The 17,781-nt window shown below is 36.9% G+C and overlaps 1 protein-coding gene across 1 annotated transcript in view; it reads right to left on the bottom strand.

The window, feature by feature from the left end:
- coch (coagulation factor C homolog, cochlin (Limulus polyphemus)) overlaps positions 1-17,781 on the bottom strand; it is a 63,247-nt gene that overhangs the window by 2,144 nt on the left and 43,322 nt on the right. Inside the window, exons 8-10 of the mRNA XM_043698475.2 lie at positions 12,379-12,526; positions 12,151-12,254; positions 5,949-6,175 (exon numbers count right to left, since the gene is read on the bottom strand). Of these exons, the coding sequence (XP_043554410.1) occupies positions 5,949-6,175; positions 12,151-12,254; positions 12,379-12,526 (479 nt within the window). The remainder of the gene's footprint in view (positions 1-5,948; positions 6,176-12,150; positions 12,255-12,378; positions 12,527-17,781) is intronic.

Genomic DNA, 17,781 nt, shown 5'->3' with positions numbered 1-17,781 from the left:
TATATATTTCAGTGAATCTGTTGCTTTCTGAAATATGTAAAATGTAGCAAATTTGTGAATTTTATAATATGTGCTCAGAAACCTCTAAGAAATGCATAAATTGAACAATATTTGTTACAACTATTAAAAGGACTAAAATAAAATTATGAGAAAATGAGGGCAAAAAGCAAAGCTTTTTAGGCAACGCATGCACATGACAAAGTGCTGAGGGGAGCTATTGAAATGTCAGTTGATGTGGAATGCAGATGTTTTATTTTATTGCTATAAATATAGAATTGGTTGCATTATTTAATTTGTTGCATTGAAAGGCTGTAGGATGTAGTCTGCTAGCAATTACAGAGAGATGATTGCAGTGTGGCCAGTGCTCAGACCTGAATATTTAAAGATGTTTAATGTTTTGGAAGGGCAAAGGAACTAGGCTATCTCTGATAATAAATGATAAGGTTAGTTCAATTGTAAAAAACAAAAATTGGTTCCGAAGATCAAGGTATCAAATTAATTTGGTTGGAGATAAGAAATAGCAAAAGGAATAAATCACAGATGGGAGTAGTTTGCAGGCTCAAGAAAGGTAATTATGCAGTAGGATGACTTTAATCTTCAAATTGATTGGACAAATCAAAGTTGCTTAGAGATTGAGTTTGTAGTGTGCATTCAAGACTGTTTTTAACAATGAATCCTGGAAGCTGTTGGGGTGCAAGTTATTTTGGATCTGGTAATGTACTTTAGGCATGAGTGATCATAATATAGAATTTCACATTCAGTTTGAGCATGAAAAATATGTGCTTGCAACTACTATCTTCAAATACAAGGGTATTAAAGTAGACTTGCCTAAAGTGGACTGGAACAATAGGTTAAAAGTAAGATGGTGGAGATACAGTGACAGGCATTTGGGAAATATTTCATAACTTTTAGAGTGTATTTCATTCAAGAAAGAAGACGACCACAAGGGTGTATTATCCATGGCCATTAAGGAATTTAAAGATGCTAATTGAATTGAAAGAAAAGGCCTACAATGCTACAAAGATTGGTCAGACCATTAATGATGTCTTTAAAACCAGCAAAGTACAACAGCAAAAATAAGTTGAGAAATTGCAATCAAAGAAAAACTCAGCAAGAAGTATAAAAACAGACACTGAAAGCTTCGAAAAATATAGTAAAAGTAAGTATAGCTAAAGTAGGCATTGGTCCCTTCAGTGAGATTGGAATATTAATAATAGCGATCAAACAAATGTCAAAGGTTCTGAAAAAATATTTTGTATCCACCTTCACTGTAGAGGATGCAAAAAGCACCTGAAGTACAGTTGAAAATGATGAGGCAAAGAGGGGAGGAATTTAGAACAATGAGTTTTACATGAGAAAAACTTAATAGGATTGCTGATGAGATTTGAGGATGATAAGTCACCTCAACCTGATTGTCTGCATCCTAATGTCTTAAAAGAAATGGCTGCAGATATATTGGATGCATCAGTTGTAATTTTCCAAAATTTCTTGAATTCTGGAAAAGTCCTCGTAGTTTGTGAAGTTGCAAGTATGACACCTTTACTCAAGAAAGAGAGACAGAAAGCAGGAAACTAATGGCTAGATAGACTAATGCTGATATCCATTAATAAAGAATTAGTAGCTGGACATGTAGAAAATCACAATACTATCAGTGTTGTTGTGGTTTTGTGAAAGAACTTCGTTGGAGGGGATATGCAAGAAGAAATAAGGGAGGCTTGTGAGAAAGATATGGCGATAATCATGGTAATTATAATTTGCATATATATTGGGTGAATCAGATTGGCAAAGATAGTCTGGAAGATGAATGCAGCATGTTCAAGAGCCAGAGAGCAGGCTGTTGTAGATCTGATAATGTGCAATAAGATAGGGCTAATGACCGCAGGGTAAATATGCCTCACGATAGCAGTCATGATTGAGTTTTGCATTCAGTTGAGAGAGAGAGAAATGGGTATAAGATTAGTATATTTAAACATAAAGACAATTACGATCATATAAAGGCAGGCCTGGCTGATGTGAATTGGAAAATTAGGTTACAGAATAGGTCAACACAATGCAGTGACAGTCATGTCTGAAGGTATTACATGCAGCAAAGATATATTCTGTGAGAAAGCCCGTTGAGAAAGGGACATTCCAGGCTAAAAAATGGAAGTTAAAAACACTATCAAATTGTACAAAAAAGCATAATGGCATGGGCCGGCACAATAGCTCAGTGGTTAGCACTGCTGCCTCATGGCACAGGGAACCGTATTTGATTCCAGCCTCAGGCGACTGTCTGAGAGGAGTTTGCACATATTCCCCGGGTTTCCTCCATGTGCTCTAATTTCCTTTGGTGGATCGGCTATGTTAAATTGGTGGGTTGGTTAGGTGGATTGATTATGCTAAATTGCCCTGTAGTGTCCAAGATTGTGGAGGCTGGGTGGATTAGCCATGGGAAATGCAGGGTTACAGAGATAGGGCGGGGATGGGGGTTTTTGGGTGGGATGTTCTTTGGAGGGTCAGTGTGGACTTGATCAGCCAAATGTCTGCTTCCACATTGTAGGGATTCTATGATGCTAGGTCAGAAAATTGCTCAATATAAAAAGCAGCAAAAAACGAAGGGACATTAAATAGGGAGAAATTACATTCCAAGAGAAAGCTACCTTCAAAATGGTAAAAGCTTCTGTGGGTATTTAAAAAGGAAAAGAGTAAGTAAAATGTGTTTGATCTTCTAGAAAAGTCTGTTGAATTATTAATAAGAAATGGAGAATTAATTGGATGCGGTTTTGGATTTGGTTTTATTATAGGGGATACAAATAACATCCCAGACATAATTGAGTTATGAGCTGAAAAAGATTAAAATGATTAGAATCACCAAGGAAAGTGTACTGAGAAAATTAATAGAGTTAAAAGCTTTGTCCCAGGATTTAAGAAGTGGCTGCTAAGATAATAGATGCACTAGCTTTAATTTTCCAAAATTCTCTAGATTTTCAAAGGATCCCATCAGATTGGAAAGTTCTCAGTCTCTCTCTGTATTCAAGAAAGAAGGGGGACAGCAGGACACTTTGCGGCAGTTGGCTCCACATATGAAAAGTGCTGAAAATGACTATGAAGTTACTAAAGAAGGCATTTAGAAAATCTGAAAGCAATCATCCAGTATTTGTGTGGTTTTGTGAAAGGGATATCACATAATCATCTAATTTTTAGAATTATTTGAGGAAATAACAAGTAACATGAATATATGAGAACTTAAGGAAATTGTGTAATTAGTTTTCCAGGAGTTATCCACCATGATGCCATATTAAAGATGGTTTACAAAATAAGAACTCGTCGTGCATGTAGTAATATATCAGCATGTTAGGGGATTGGTTAACGAACAGGAAACAGCAAGTAGGCATAATGTGCTGTTGCCATGTTTCCAAAATGTAACAAGTGGAATGCCATAGGGATCAGTGCAGGGGCCTCAAAAATTTACCAAAGACTTTGATGAAAGGATTATATGGTTGCTAATGACACAAGAAAGTAGGAAGTAAATTGCAAAGAATTTTCAAATTAATATAGATAGGTTAAGTTAACTGTGAGAAAATGAACTTGTCCACTTCGGCAAACAACACAGAAAAGCGGTATATTATTTAAACAGATTATGGAATTCTGAGGTACAGAGCATTCTTAACAGATGAATCATATGAAGTTTGTGTGCAGAATGATTCATAAAATAATTGCAATGTTGTTTATTGCAAGAGGAATATAATATAGAAGTAGAAAATTTATTCTCCAGTTGCACAATGTATGTTGTGAGTACAATGTACAGTTTTAGTCACTTTATTTGAGGAAGGACATAGCTGCTATAGAAGCAATTCAGAGAAGGTTCACTCAGTTGATTCCCATGATGATGGGATTATCTTGGGTCTATATCCACCTTGGTTTAAAATAATGGAAAGCAATCTTATTGAAACCCATAAGATCCAGAGTATACTTGACAGGGTGGATACCAAAAGGACATTTCCCCCTTGCAGAAGAACCGAGAACTCTGCAACAGAGTCAAAATGAAAAGTGGGTTCTTATTTAAGATGGTAATAAGGAAGATTTATTTTCCATATAGAGTGAGTCTGTGGAACTCTTTATCTAAAGAATAGTAAATATAGTCATTGAATATTTTTAAGGTATGAAGATTCTTAACTAATAAGGGAGTCAAAGGGTATGGAGGGCCATACCACATTCAGCCATGACCTTTTCCAATGGCACAGCAGGTTCAAAGGGTTGAATGGTCGAAACCTGTTTCTAATTTATATGTTTGTGTTTGACAAATTTGTTGGAGATCTTTGAGGATGCAAAGAATTGAATCGGTATGTTATATATTTGCATTCACTAAAGCTCTTTAGCACTTTCCAAACTCATGAACATTTCCATCTTGAAGGATAAGGACAGCAGGTAGATGCAAACACCATCAACTGCACTTCTCCTCCAAGACACTCACCATCCTGACTTGGAAATATATCACTGTTCCTTCAATGTCACAGAATCAAAATCCTGGAATTCACTCCCTAACAACATCATGGGTCGGCCTACAGCACGTTGTCTGCAGCAGGCCAAGAAAGCAGCTCACCACCATCTTCTCAAGGGCAGCTAGTTCCAAACAATAAATGCTGATCCAGTTAGCAAAAAAAAATTCTAAAAGGCACAATGAAACAGATTACTATACAAGCTTTGAGCATTTAATGTTGGGGTTATATGTTATCATGGATACAGGACTGGCTAACTACCAGAAACAGAGGATAAATGGATCATTTTGGGTTGGCAAATCTTAACCAGTTCCCTCAGGAATCAGTGATGTGGCCTCAACTATTTATGATTAATATTAATGAAACGGATGAAGGGTCAAACTGCGATGAAGCCAAATTTGTTGATGTACAAAGCTAGATAGGAAACCAAATTGCAAGGTAAATACAAAGATTCTGCAAGGTGATAGAGGTAAGTGAATCAATAAACCTTTGGCAGACAGAGTCTAATGTGGGAACATGTGAGTTTGTTCAATTTGGCAGGTAGAATGGAAAAAGTCTGAATTTTTGAACAGGAAGGACCACAGAATGTTGTTGTAGGGAAGGATCTGGGTATCCTTGTATACGCAGCACAAAACGTTAGTGTTTAAGTACAGCATATTATTAAAAAGGCAAATTAAATGTTGGTTTTTATTGCAAGAGAGATGAAGCATAAAAGTAAGTTTTGGTACAATTGTGCAGGGAATTGGTGAGATCACATCTACAGCAGTGTGTGCAGTTTGTGGCACCTTACTCAACGACATATTTGAAATCGAAGCAAATCATAGATAATATACTAAGCTGATTACTGGATTGGAGAGGTTGTCTAAAGAGGAAAGGAGAGGTTGGACAGATACAGCAAATCTTTTAGTAACCAATACCTATGGGACCAGGAGTGTGCTGGTTGATCAAGTATTTAGGATAATCCAAGAGGTGCACATAATCAATGTAAAAAATCTGGTATTTCAGGTAAATAGTTTTTGCTGGTTTATCAAGAATGCTGGCTTATAAGATGCAGGTGAAAACGAAATTTGTTGTACTTACTGGAGTTTAGAAGAATAGGAAATGATCTTATTGCAACATTTAAGATTCCGAGGGGCTTAACAAGGTGGATGCTAAGAGAGAATCTAGAACCAGGAGATACAGTTTAAAAATAAGGAGTCTCCCATTTAATTTGAAAATAAGGTATGTCCTCTTTGAGAGAATCATCAATATTTGGAAATGATTGAATGTATTCAAACTTGTGTTTGGCAGAACTTTGATTGACAAGATGGTCTAGGGTAATGGAGGTTAAGGAAGTGGAATTAAGGCCACTTCCAATCAGCCATGATCTTATTGACTAACGGAATAAACTTTATAGACTGAAAACTAATTCCAGGCCTCATTTTCTATGTTTTTACGTTCTATTGATAATAGCTGGTGCAATGACCTTACCTTTTCCATGTAGTTGGGGTCTGGGACCATCTTTTGCTCTTCTGGGAGCGCTTTTGCAACTGAGACAATGAAAACGTTCATGCCAGATTCTCTGGCCAGATTTGCTGCTCTTTCAATTTCATCTGAGGGCCATCCATCCACCACAACAACTATGACTTTTGGGTACCCAGATCGCGTACCCTTTTCAGGAGTGAAAAAGCTTTCCGTTGTGTGAATTAGAGCTTTACCTAGTGTATAAAATCAACATTATGAATAAACCTGAGAGAATATATGCAGGAACATGGAGGAATTTAATTTTCACATACCCTTCTGTGACAAAAAAATTAATTATTGCATGGGAGTTTTAGTCAGTGCAGGAACTCTTTTGAGATTTATTTCTGTTTCTTCTGAGTCTTCCAGGGCATGTACATATTAGAACATCAATGAGCATAAAAGCAATGCTAACCACGTCTTCTGTCTTCTTTGGACATCTGTTAAGAGCTTTGACATACCATCCAGTCCCTTGCTACCCCAACAGTGCCTCAGACAGCGTCATTTAATTTGAGAACTGTGTGCTTTTTTGAAATAATACTTATAGCTAAACCATTTTATACTGGTGGGCATGAGAAAGTAAGGATTGTACATGCTGGAGATTAGAGTTGAGAGTGTAATGCTGGAAAAGCACAGCCGGTCAGGCAGCATCCGCTGAGCAGGAGAATCGATGTTTCGGGCATAAGCCCTTCATCAGGAATTGAAGGGCTTGTTCCCAAAGCGTCAATTCTCCTGCTCCTCGGATGCTGCCTGACCTGCTGTGCTTTTCCAGCACCACACTCTCGATGGTGTGCATAAGAGTCTTCATTAGATGTGCCAGTACATCCCTCTCAATTATTATTATTACTTGGAAAGTAGAATTAATATAACCTACAGGAAATGATACCTGAGCATTAAATGAGAAACAAAATTAATTAGAATAAAGGACAACATTTATGATTTAAGGAGTATCTCTGAGACAGATGAATTCATCAACAGGTCTTAAAATATCTGAAACTTTGTTGAAAAAAGGAAGAAAACCAGTTAGGAGTAGGAAATGGGGAAAGAAATTGAAGAACTATTGTTTTTACATCATTAGGCCCATACTTAAAATCCCACTTCACCAATTTCACTTGCCACTTGGGATGGGTGTCAGCCAACATTACACTAAACATGTACCATTTATTAATCCCAACTTTGAAATTTTAGCTTTGAAATGTTCATACTTTAAGAATAAATTGCAAGTTGATGCTGGCAAAAGCAGCTCATTTTCTTTAGGCTAAATGTTTCTATTTCAGCTTTAGATGATAAATTTTCTGCATCAGTATATTGCAAGGGTTTGTCAATACATCTGTTGTCACAATATCAAAACTTGACGTTCTTTTTCAAAAGAAACTACTCGGCAGTCATCAGCTTCCTTCAGAACAGATAAATTGTGCTCTGTAGGATAATCAAGGTCATTCAAATGTTTGAAGACAATTTCTTAATCAAGGTAGGCTAATGGTTATACTGCCAGATCAACAACTTAGAGGTGGAGAGTTCACAATCTCATAATTGCGAGATGTGGAATTAAATTCAGTCAGTGAGGTTATATAGCTACCACCAGAAAATAGCATTGAAAGAGGCTAAATATTTGTAGAAATCAAGTGGCCTACTAGTATTCTTCATAAAAGGATGGCCTACTATCGCTACACTAACCTGAGAAATAGAAATATATAATAAATGGGTGCTTGCTCGTATGACACACATGTTTGGCTGCACCTTTATTTGTCCATCTATTGACATTCTGGCTGTAATATCTTTTTAATCTTGAACAGAATCTCCACACTGCCTCCATTGTAAGTGCCATTACATCTCTCTGAGATTCTTGGAACTTTGTTTTTTGTTTAAGTGTTTTTATCTGAGAGATTTTTAAAGCTTGATTTCTTTTAATCAACACATTCCTTGATTTATATCATTTCCTCAATGTTCATGATCATATTTCTCTATAATTGTTACAAAGCCAGAACCTGTATTATCATGTAAATACATTTAAAATTATACATAACTATAGTTAAAATACACTTTTCATAAAGCTTCAAAATTGGAAAAAATGGTGAGTTCAAAAAAATTTTGTATAGAAGCTTAACAGCACAGAACGAGACCTTTCTACACAAGTGAACAGTTCCTAATTGGAATTATCTGAAACTCATCCTACCAGCCAGGTGTCTTCCAATGGTTTTCTCTCTTCTGTTTCTTCTGCTCAGTGTTATTTAAAAAAAATACACCTTTGCCTCAAAATCTTCCGGTGTTTGATGCCTAACCAGATTCCATTAGATTGGGAATTAACTAATGTAACTTCTTTATTCAAAAAGGGAGAGAGGGAGACAGAAAGTAGGAACCAAAAGACCAGTTAACTTAACATCTTTCATGGAGTAAAAGATCGAGTTATTATTAAAATTGAGATAATTCAAAATATAACAAGACACTTGGATAAGTTAATGGTAATCAGGTAGAGCCATCATGGTTTTATGAATGGGAAATCATGTTTAACAAATTTATTGGAGTTCTTTGAAGAAGTACGGAGTTTAATTTAGATAAATGTGAGGTGCTGCATTTTAATAAGGCAAATAGGGCAGAACTTATTACACTTAATAGTAAGGTCATGCCGAACAAAGAGACCTTGGGATGTAGGTTCATAGTTCTTTGAAAATAGAGTTGCAGGTAGACATGGTGGTGAAGGAGGAGTTTGGTATGCTTGCCTTTATTGGTCAGTGTATTGAGTATAGCAGATGGTAGTTCATTTTGCAGCTGTACAGTGCATTCAGTTTTGTGCATTCAGTTCTTGTCTCACTGCTAGACGAAAGATGTTTTGAAATTTGAAAATGTTCAGAAAGGATTTACAGAGATGTTGCCAAGGTTGGAGGGTTTGATCTCTGGGAGAAGCTGAATAGGCTGTGGCTGTTTTCCCTGGAGCGTCAGAGACTGAGGGGTAACCTTATAGAGGTTTATAAAATCATGGATAGGGTGAATAGCCAAGGTCTTTTCTTCAGATTAGGGGAGTCCAAAACATGGTAACATTTGACATGGATGAAATATCGGTTTGTGATAGGAAGCTGAGATTAGGAATAAATGGATGTCTTCAGGCTGGCAGGATGTCATAAGTGGTGTGCCATAGAAATTCAATGCCTTCCACTCTTTACGATTTATAGAAATAATTTGGATGGAGGAGTTGAAGGTATGCTTGCTAAATTTACTGATGACACAAAGGTAAGTAACAAATGAGTTGTAAAGAAAAGCTCTGGAGCTTACAAAGCAATATAGATGGGCTAAGTGATTAGGCAAAGGCCTGGAAAATGGAGTAGGGTAGGCAAATGTGAAATTGTCAATTTAGGCAGAAAGAATAATAAAAAAAAAGTTTATTATCTCAATGATGAGAAATTGGAAAGTGCAAATTTAAAAAAAATTAACAGAAAATTAAAATATGCTGGATATTTTGCAATCATGTTGAAAGTTAGTTAGGGACAAACCATACGGAAGATTTAAAGTTACATTTCAACATGAAATTATAAAGAAGTCTCTTGGAAAGTTTAGCTCAGTGACTGTTATATTTTACTATGTTTTCAAATTCTTTGTTTGTAACAGATGAATTTCAGACCAATCATATAAAGTCCCTTGGTATAGCACCAAACTGTTTCCCATTGGGATGAATCTGAAAGCTAAGCTTTCTACCTTGCAATGAGAGAATTTTGGAGATTCTCCAATTGCTCCTCACTGCTTTGCTGTAACACCAGCAATGCTGATAATCTAGAAATAGAAGCTATGAATAAGTCTGTCACTGAATATGTGTTATAATTTCCAACAGTGAGGACATCCTTGCCCTGCAAGAAGTCATTAAGAGTTGTTAGTAATTTACCATTCAGCCTGCAATTACCACCAATAATTGCAGATTATTGAACCAGTTAGTATAACTAAAGAAAAAGTAGGTGGCCACTGGAGAATTTTCCAGATTGCTGTTAAAAATGCTTTGCTTAAAAGCATTTTTTAAATGCAGTATTAGAGTTGTATAGTATGGAAGGACTACATATATATTATTTGAATTATAAACTGGAAGAAGGATTTTTGAATTGCTTTTTGTGGGCAATTAACCAGTTGTTTTTTTAAAATTATAATTTGAAGGAAAAGTGGAACTGCATGATCACTTATTGATTACACAAGGTCCTGTAATTTTTATTTAAGAATTGATACTTTTGTTAGACAACTAGCTTTTGAGTTCAAGAAGATATAATCACCCAGCAGCAGCTTGTGGGTTAGTTGTAAGGACCAGTTTATCACAGAGAGGAGAGGACTCATTTGGACCAAGATCTCCATAAGCCTGAAAGCATGTAAGATTGATTTCTCTTTCTGTCACCCACTCTCTTCCACAGAGAGAGGGAGAGAGAGAAAGAGACAGAGAGAGAGACAGAGAGAGAGAGACAGAGAGAGAGAGACAGAGAGAGAGAGAGAGACAGAGAGAGAGAGACAGAGGAAGAAGTAACACTCATAAACAATGTAAAGAAAGAAACTTTTTCTTCAAGCCTAAGTCCAATTGACCAGCTACTGAACTGAGAATTGCCATAGTTGTCAACAACATGATATCATCATCAAGACCTCAAAGGAACTGTAAAAAAGTGACCTCATTTTCCCTTGTTTGTACTCTTCATCCATAGACTTTGTTCCTTTTTGCTGATATCCCCACAATATCTCTGAAAATCTGTTTGCCTTGTCTGTCCTAATTGTGAATAAATGAATGTGTGTTTGGATTTATAGAGTGTGTACTTTATGTTTGCATATTAATAATCTATTTTGCACCTGCTGCAGGTGTTTATTATAATAAATAAGTTTTTGTTTTCTTATTTGTAGACTGAATTTCATTTATCTGAGATAGTGGTCACAACCAATCATTAGACAACCTACTGATTAAACAGGTCCTATTTCACATTATTGATGGCCTTCGGAATAGTGGAACTTGATTTTCAGTGCCCTCAGGGCTGTGGCAAGTGGTGGAACAAATCAGAATTTCATTCCACTGTAACATATAGACAATGCATAGCCGTTTATATTGCATGCCAAGATCCAATTCTCAGTTCAGAAAGTTAAGACAGCAAGCTCAGAATAGTTCAGATTAGAACTATTCCTTATGATCAGATCATGGTTGATCACCTATCTCAATGCCATCTTCTTGTGCTATGACTACATCCATGGTGTCATTAGTCTCTGAAGATGGATTAATTTTTGTCCTGAATGATGGAGATCCCACAGCCCTCTGGCTAGAAAATTTAGAAGATTCGCCACACTCTGAAGGATGAAAACCCTTATTTCAGACTTAAATAGCCTAACCTTTATTCTGTAACTGAGTCCTCTAGTTCTACACTCACCAACTAGTGGAAACATCCTATCTACACCTACCATATCACACCCAATGAGAATCTTGTAAGTTTCAGTTGGATCACCTCTTACTCTTTGGTGCTGTAGAAATTGCAGGCCTGGTTTTCTCAATCTCTCCTCATAAAATAATCCTGTCATTTGAGGGATTAGGCTGCTGAACCTCGATTGCATACAGTATTTGGCAAATATATCCTTCTGTAGAAAAGCAGATCAAAACTATTCACAACACACCTGTTACAGTCTCACCATCGAATTGCAGTCAGACAGTTTTACTTCTGCACACAAATCCTTTTGCAATGAAGCTAACATACCCTTATCCTAATTTACTGATTGTTGCACCTGTCTGCTAGCTATTAGTGACTCAAGAACGACGATATCCAAATTTATTTGGACACCAACACTTCCTAGTTTCCATCATTTTTTAAAAAAACTTCCATTTTATTCTACCAATGTGGATAACCTTACTTTGATTTCCATTATATCCCATCTGTCACGTTCATGCCTATTCACTCAGCCTGTCTGAGTCCAGTTGAAGCTTTCTTGCATCCTCCTCATAACTTTGCTTTCTGTCTGTGAACCAAATCTCAATCAATGTTACTATTGCAACTCCAAAAGCAAAAGGGGTAGGATGAAGAAATATTCTGTAGTTACGAGGTCACTTCCCTATTTTTCGAGAATAATTTGCAGTTTCAAGTTAACATCTTGATCAAGTGTTGGAAAGCAGAGTGAAAATGTGGAATTGAGAATAATGTTAATCAGGATATTGTAATGAGACCATGTCACTCACCAACATTGGTGCTACCTCCTCTGTAAGTCACATTTTTGATTGCAGAGGCCACGTCTTTTGAATTAGTGAAATTTTTCAAGTTGAACTCAGTTTTAGGATTCTCACTGCATAATTAATACATAAAATGCAACTGAAATACCAATATGAATGGATGCAAATGGTACTCAAGTCTGACTTATACAAATATTTAGAAAGAAATTTACATGATCATCTCTCACTTCTGTTTACCTTACTTGTACAATGCCAACAAGTGGTCCTTGTGGTCCAATACCAAGCATGTTGGTGACTCTAATGACAAAATTTTTCTGAAGGTCAAATCTGCGTTTACCAAGATTCCAGCTCCCATCAAGCAAGAAGGCAATGTCAGCTTTGCATTCTGTGGATTGAAGAATTACTTTTCATTGAACAAACGCAACTCAGACAAGCAATTAGATGTTGTATTGATCTAAGTAAATGGCAATATTGGACAAATCAGATTCCAGTGTGAATCCTAGCTTGACAGACTGTAAAGTCTATTAGTGCAAGTCAGTTACTGTCATAGACCCTTCGGCCCAACTAGTGCATGCCAAACAGATATCCCAACCCAATCTAGTCCCACCTGCCAGCACCTTGCCCATAAATCTCCAAACCCTTCCTATTCATATTCCCATCCAGATACCTTGCAATTGTACTAGCCTCCACCACTTCCTTTTTCAGCTCATTCCATACATGCACCACCCTCTGAATGAAAAGATTGCCCCTTAGGTCTCTTTTAGATCTTTCTCCTCTCACCCTAAACCTATGCTCTCTAGTTCTGGACTCATCCAACCCCAGGGAAAAGACTTTGTCTATTTATCCTATCCATGCCCCTCATGATTTTATAAACCTCTATAAGGTCACCCCTCAGTCTCCGATGCTCCAAGGAAAACAGTCCAACCCTATTCAACCTCTCAAATCCTCCAAGCCTGGCAACATCCTTGTAAATCTTTTCTGAACCCTTTCAAGTTTCACAACATCTTTCCAATAGGAAGGAGACCAGAATTGTAAGTAATATTCCAACAGTGGCCTAACCAATGTTCTGTACGGCCACAACAGGACCTCCCAACTCCTGTACTCAATATTCTGACTAATAAAGGAACGTATACCAAATGTCTTCTTCACTATCCTATCTACCTGCAACTCCACTTTCAAGGAGCTATGAACCTGCACTCCAAGGTCTCTTTGTTCAGCAACACTCCCAAGGACCTTACCATTAAGTGTATAAGTCCGGTTAAGATTTGCTTTCCCAAAATGCTGCACCTCACATTTATCTAAATTAAATTCCATCTGCCACTTCTCAGCCCAGTGGCCCATCTGATCAAGATCCCGTTATAATCTGAGGTAACCTTCTTCGCTGTCCACTACACCTCCAATTTTGGTGTCATCTGCAAACTTACTAACTATACATCTTATGCTCACATCCAAATCATTTATATACATGATGAAAAGTAGTGGACCCAGCACTGATCCTTGTGGCACTCCATTGGTCACAGGCCTCCAGTCTGAAAAATAACCCTCCACCGCCACCCTCTGTCTTCTACCTTTGAGCAAGTTTTGTATCCAAATGGCTAGTTCTCCCTGTATTCCTTGAGATCTAACCTTGCTAACTCGTCTTCCATGGGGAACCTTGTCGAACGCCTTGCTGAAGTCCATATAGATCATATCTACCACTCTGCCTTCATCAAGCCTCTTTGTTACTTCTTCAAAAAACACAATCAAGTTTGTGAGACATGATTTCCCACGCACAAAGCCATGTTGACTATCCCTAATTAGTCCTTGCCTTTCCAAATACATGTATATCCTGTCCCTCAGGATTCCCTCCAAAACCTTGCCCACCACCGACATCAAGCTAACAGGTCTATAGTTCCCTGGTTTGTCCTTACCACCTTTCTTAAACAGTGGCACCACATTAGCCAACCTCCAGTCTTCCGCCACCTCACCTGTGACTATCAATGATACAAATGTCTCAGTAAGAGGCCCAGCAATCACTTCTCTAGCTTCCCACAGAGTTCTAGGGTACACCTGATCAGGTCCTGTGGATTTATCCACTTTTATGCATTTCAAGACATACAGCACTTCCTCCTCTGTAATATGAACATTTTTCAAGATGTCACCATCTATTTCCCTATATTGTATATCTTCCATGTCCTTTCCCACAGTAAACACTGATGCAAAATACTAGTTTAGTAATTCCCCCCTCTCCTGCGACTCCACACAAAGGCCACATTGCTGATCTTTGAGGGGCCCTATTTTCTCCCTAGTTACCCTTTTGTCCTTAATGTCTTTGTAAAAATCCTTTGGATTCTCCTTAACTCCATTTGCCAAAGCTATCTCATGTCCCCTTTTTACCCTCTTGATTTCTGTCTTGAGTATACTCCGACTGCCCTTATACTCTTCTAATGATTCATTTGATCCTCCTTGTCTATACCTGACATATGCTTCCTTCTTTTTCTTAACCAAACCCTCAATTTCTTTAGTCATCCAGTATTCCCTATGTCTACCAGCCTTTCATCTCACCCTAAGAAGAATATACTTTCTCTGGACTCTCACCTCATTTCTGAAGGCTTCCTGTTTTCCACCTGTCCCTAGTCATAAATATATTTATATGAGGCTGCCAATGTACTTTTAACAAAGGTAAATGAGTTATTATCCCAAAGAAATAAGAGGCAGCCCCTTTTTTTCCAAACAACACACTTACAGCCACTCAACCCCAGTGAAGTATCACTTCTGTCTTCACCTTAATTTTGTTTTAGTTAACTAAGGCAATAGCAACCAATTCCTTCAGTTTTTTGCACATTCACAAGATGACATTCTCTTTCAGCCTCCCGGAGATATATGGACAGTGTAACCTACTTGGACAACGTTGAGGCTGCTAAAGATTTATTTTCATCTCTGCTGGCCTAAATACCTCCTCAAACTAATCTGTCCTTTTGCTTGCATGAACCTTTCTGAACTCAACTTTTGTTCCCTAGTATTCCTTTTCTGGTCATTAAGACTCAAGTCAACTATAAGTATAAATTATCTCACTCTCATCTGTTGAATTGCTTAGCTTAAGTCACATGAATTCTTGGAAAAGCTGTCTTGTGCCCACTATTCCAAATTATTTTCTTTTAAAAAAAAAGTCCTTCACAACCCTGAAAACATAAAACTCATTAAACATTATGCTAGATCCAAGTTCTCAAATAATGATAGATTATAAACTTGGGTCACAAGTTTCAGCTACTCCCCCACCAAAAAAAAGTATCTTTAGGAAGCAATTTCATTTCCTATCAATATTTCCTCATCACTATTTCTATTTTATGTTAACAGTAATAACATATTTACATTAAACATGAGGATTTTCATCATAATCATATTCTAAACAAATCCATTTTGATCACAACATTCACATTTATTACTGACAAACTGTCAGCTATAACATTAAAAATCATTGGTATTGCAGGACATTACTAAGTATGTGGTTATATTAAGGAAATGTTGTTAAAGGACTACCGTTTCTATAAGTATGTTTCTGCTGAGGTATTGGATATCTAGACCTTGAAATGTTGTACAGCCCACACCAGGCTCAAAGTCTCTTTCTCCACTGTCAAATATTTTTGTTAATGCATGTAGTCTGTGTGAAAAATAATTGACTAGCAGTTCGATTCCCAGCTCATCCTTTTGTACTAACACTGCACCACACCAGTGTTAGTGATATCCAAACTCAGCATAAACCTTATCATAATTAAGAGCTGCTAAAACTGATGCAATGGTCAATATAGTTTTCAAGTTGTCGAAAGCTCTCTTTCATTCTTTTGGCCACTCAAGCCATTGCCTTTCTTGAACAAAATTATCAAAGGAACCACAACAGTGCTGAAATTCAGAATATAAAAAAATCTGATCAAATCCACTTATGCCAATATATTGCAGAATTTCACATTTTGGTTTAGGGAAGGGATAAACTCAAATACTTACCCCTTGATTTTCTTCTTTGGGTGATATTCAGCCTTGTCCACACAGTGTGGTCCAAATAAGTCACTTTTGCTTTGGCAAATCTACTTTTAACTAGATTTATGACCAAACTGACTCATTGTAACTGTTAAAAAAAACTGCTGATGTCTTTAGAGAAAGAGGTGGGTACTGCAGAGGATAAAGTGCTTTATCTTCCCTTCCAAGTTCAATTTGATTTAGCTCCTTCCCCCTCTCCCTGTATCACTCACACCTTTGGTGGTCTACTTTGCACTAATGGGCTTTGTCTCTAAATTGATCAATTAGAGAACATGAGTGACTTACTGGTGGTGGTTCATAAGTAAAATAGTACCACAGGTGATTTAGTGATGGGAAAAAGTGTTCAGTTGTATGTAAGAGCACTGCTGGATATTAAAAAGAGACAAATTGTTCAAGTGTTATAAAGGTTCTTTCAAAATTTAGCTGAATGGAACCACGTTGTCCATATACAAAACACAGTGGCGTAATCCTTTGATGACCTTGTTGGTTAATCATTGAAATCATTGAAAAATTGCTGATGTATTTTTATTCCAAACAACACAACTTCGCTAAAATCCATCTGATACAAAAACTGATATTTCTTTGGCTGTCACAGTCAATGGAGCTTACCAATATCCTTTAAACAAATATTTTTGTAACCAACTGAGCTTGCCCAATCCTCTCAATACAATCCTTTAATTGTGGAATTGGATATGAATTGCTTTTGGCAGTGTGTTAACTTTGCAATAATCGATATACATTCATTGTGATCCATCTGGATTTGGCTCCAACAGCTGAGCCTCAGCTACAATTACCCAATTAAGTAACACCATCATCAATCACAAATGTAATCTCTTTTCTCACTCAAACTAACTTGTGTGGGTTGATTCTGTGAGGGTGTTGTTTTAGGGGAAACACATTCCCTACATTAACATTAAGTACAGCCAAAGTCATTTTCTCCTGGCCTATTTACAAAATTGATTTATGAATCTATTATAGTTTTTGTTTTCTGGGAAATGGCATAGTATTCCATTTAATATTTTAAGCACCTCTTGTAATATTCAATTTGATTACCAAAAGTTTGGCTTTTGAATTTTCAATTTCTGATTCATTTTCCAATTGTTATAATATTTTTATTTCACTCCCTGTTCCTTTCACCACCTTAAGTACAATTCTTCCCAGTCCATCTCCCCATCAGTCTTACTTAACATATTAACATGTCACACTGATTTTTCCTCCAGTCCAGAGTACTCATTAAATAATTCATATCATTGAGATTATTTTGATTCACTAAGATCCAGTGAACCTTGTTTTTAATGGTTCCCCAGTGACAGATGTCAGTACTAACACCTATTCTCCAGTGACAAGGTTCTGATCTATGACATCTCTATTTGATTTAGTTTTCATTGCTTGTTGAACATTTAAAAAACATTGTTTGGCCAACTCACACGCTTTGATCAGTTTCTCTCAGAAACGTGGCACAAAGGTCAAAACTGCAGTCTCTGAGCTTTGGTTTATAAACTTTTTTTTAATTAATTAAGGAGGTCTCTCACCATATTTCCAAACATGAGTTCAAAAGAATTTGATCTTGCGGATGCATTCAAGATATCTCTAAAGTCAAACAGTAACAAGGAAATTCCTTTATCC

This window comes from Chiloscyllium plagiosum, unplaced genomic scaffold (assembly GCF_037043375.1).
Source record: "Chiloscyllium plagiosum isolate Xiang-an unplaced genomic scaffold, Cpla_swu_hap1 HiC_scaffold_8, whole genome shotgun sequence".
NCBI lineage: Eukaryota > Metazoa > Chordata > Chondrichthyes > Orectolobiformes > Hemiscylliidae > Chiloscyllium > Chiloscyllium plagiosum.
Note: the sequence above shows the minus strand (reverse complement) of the source record. Positions and strands in the feature narration are given on the sequence as shown.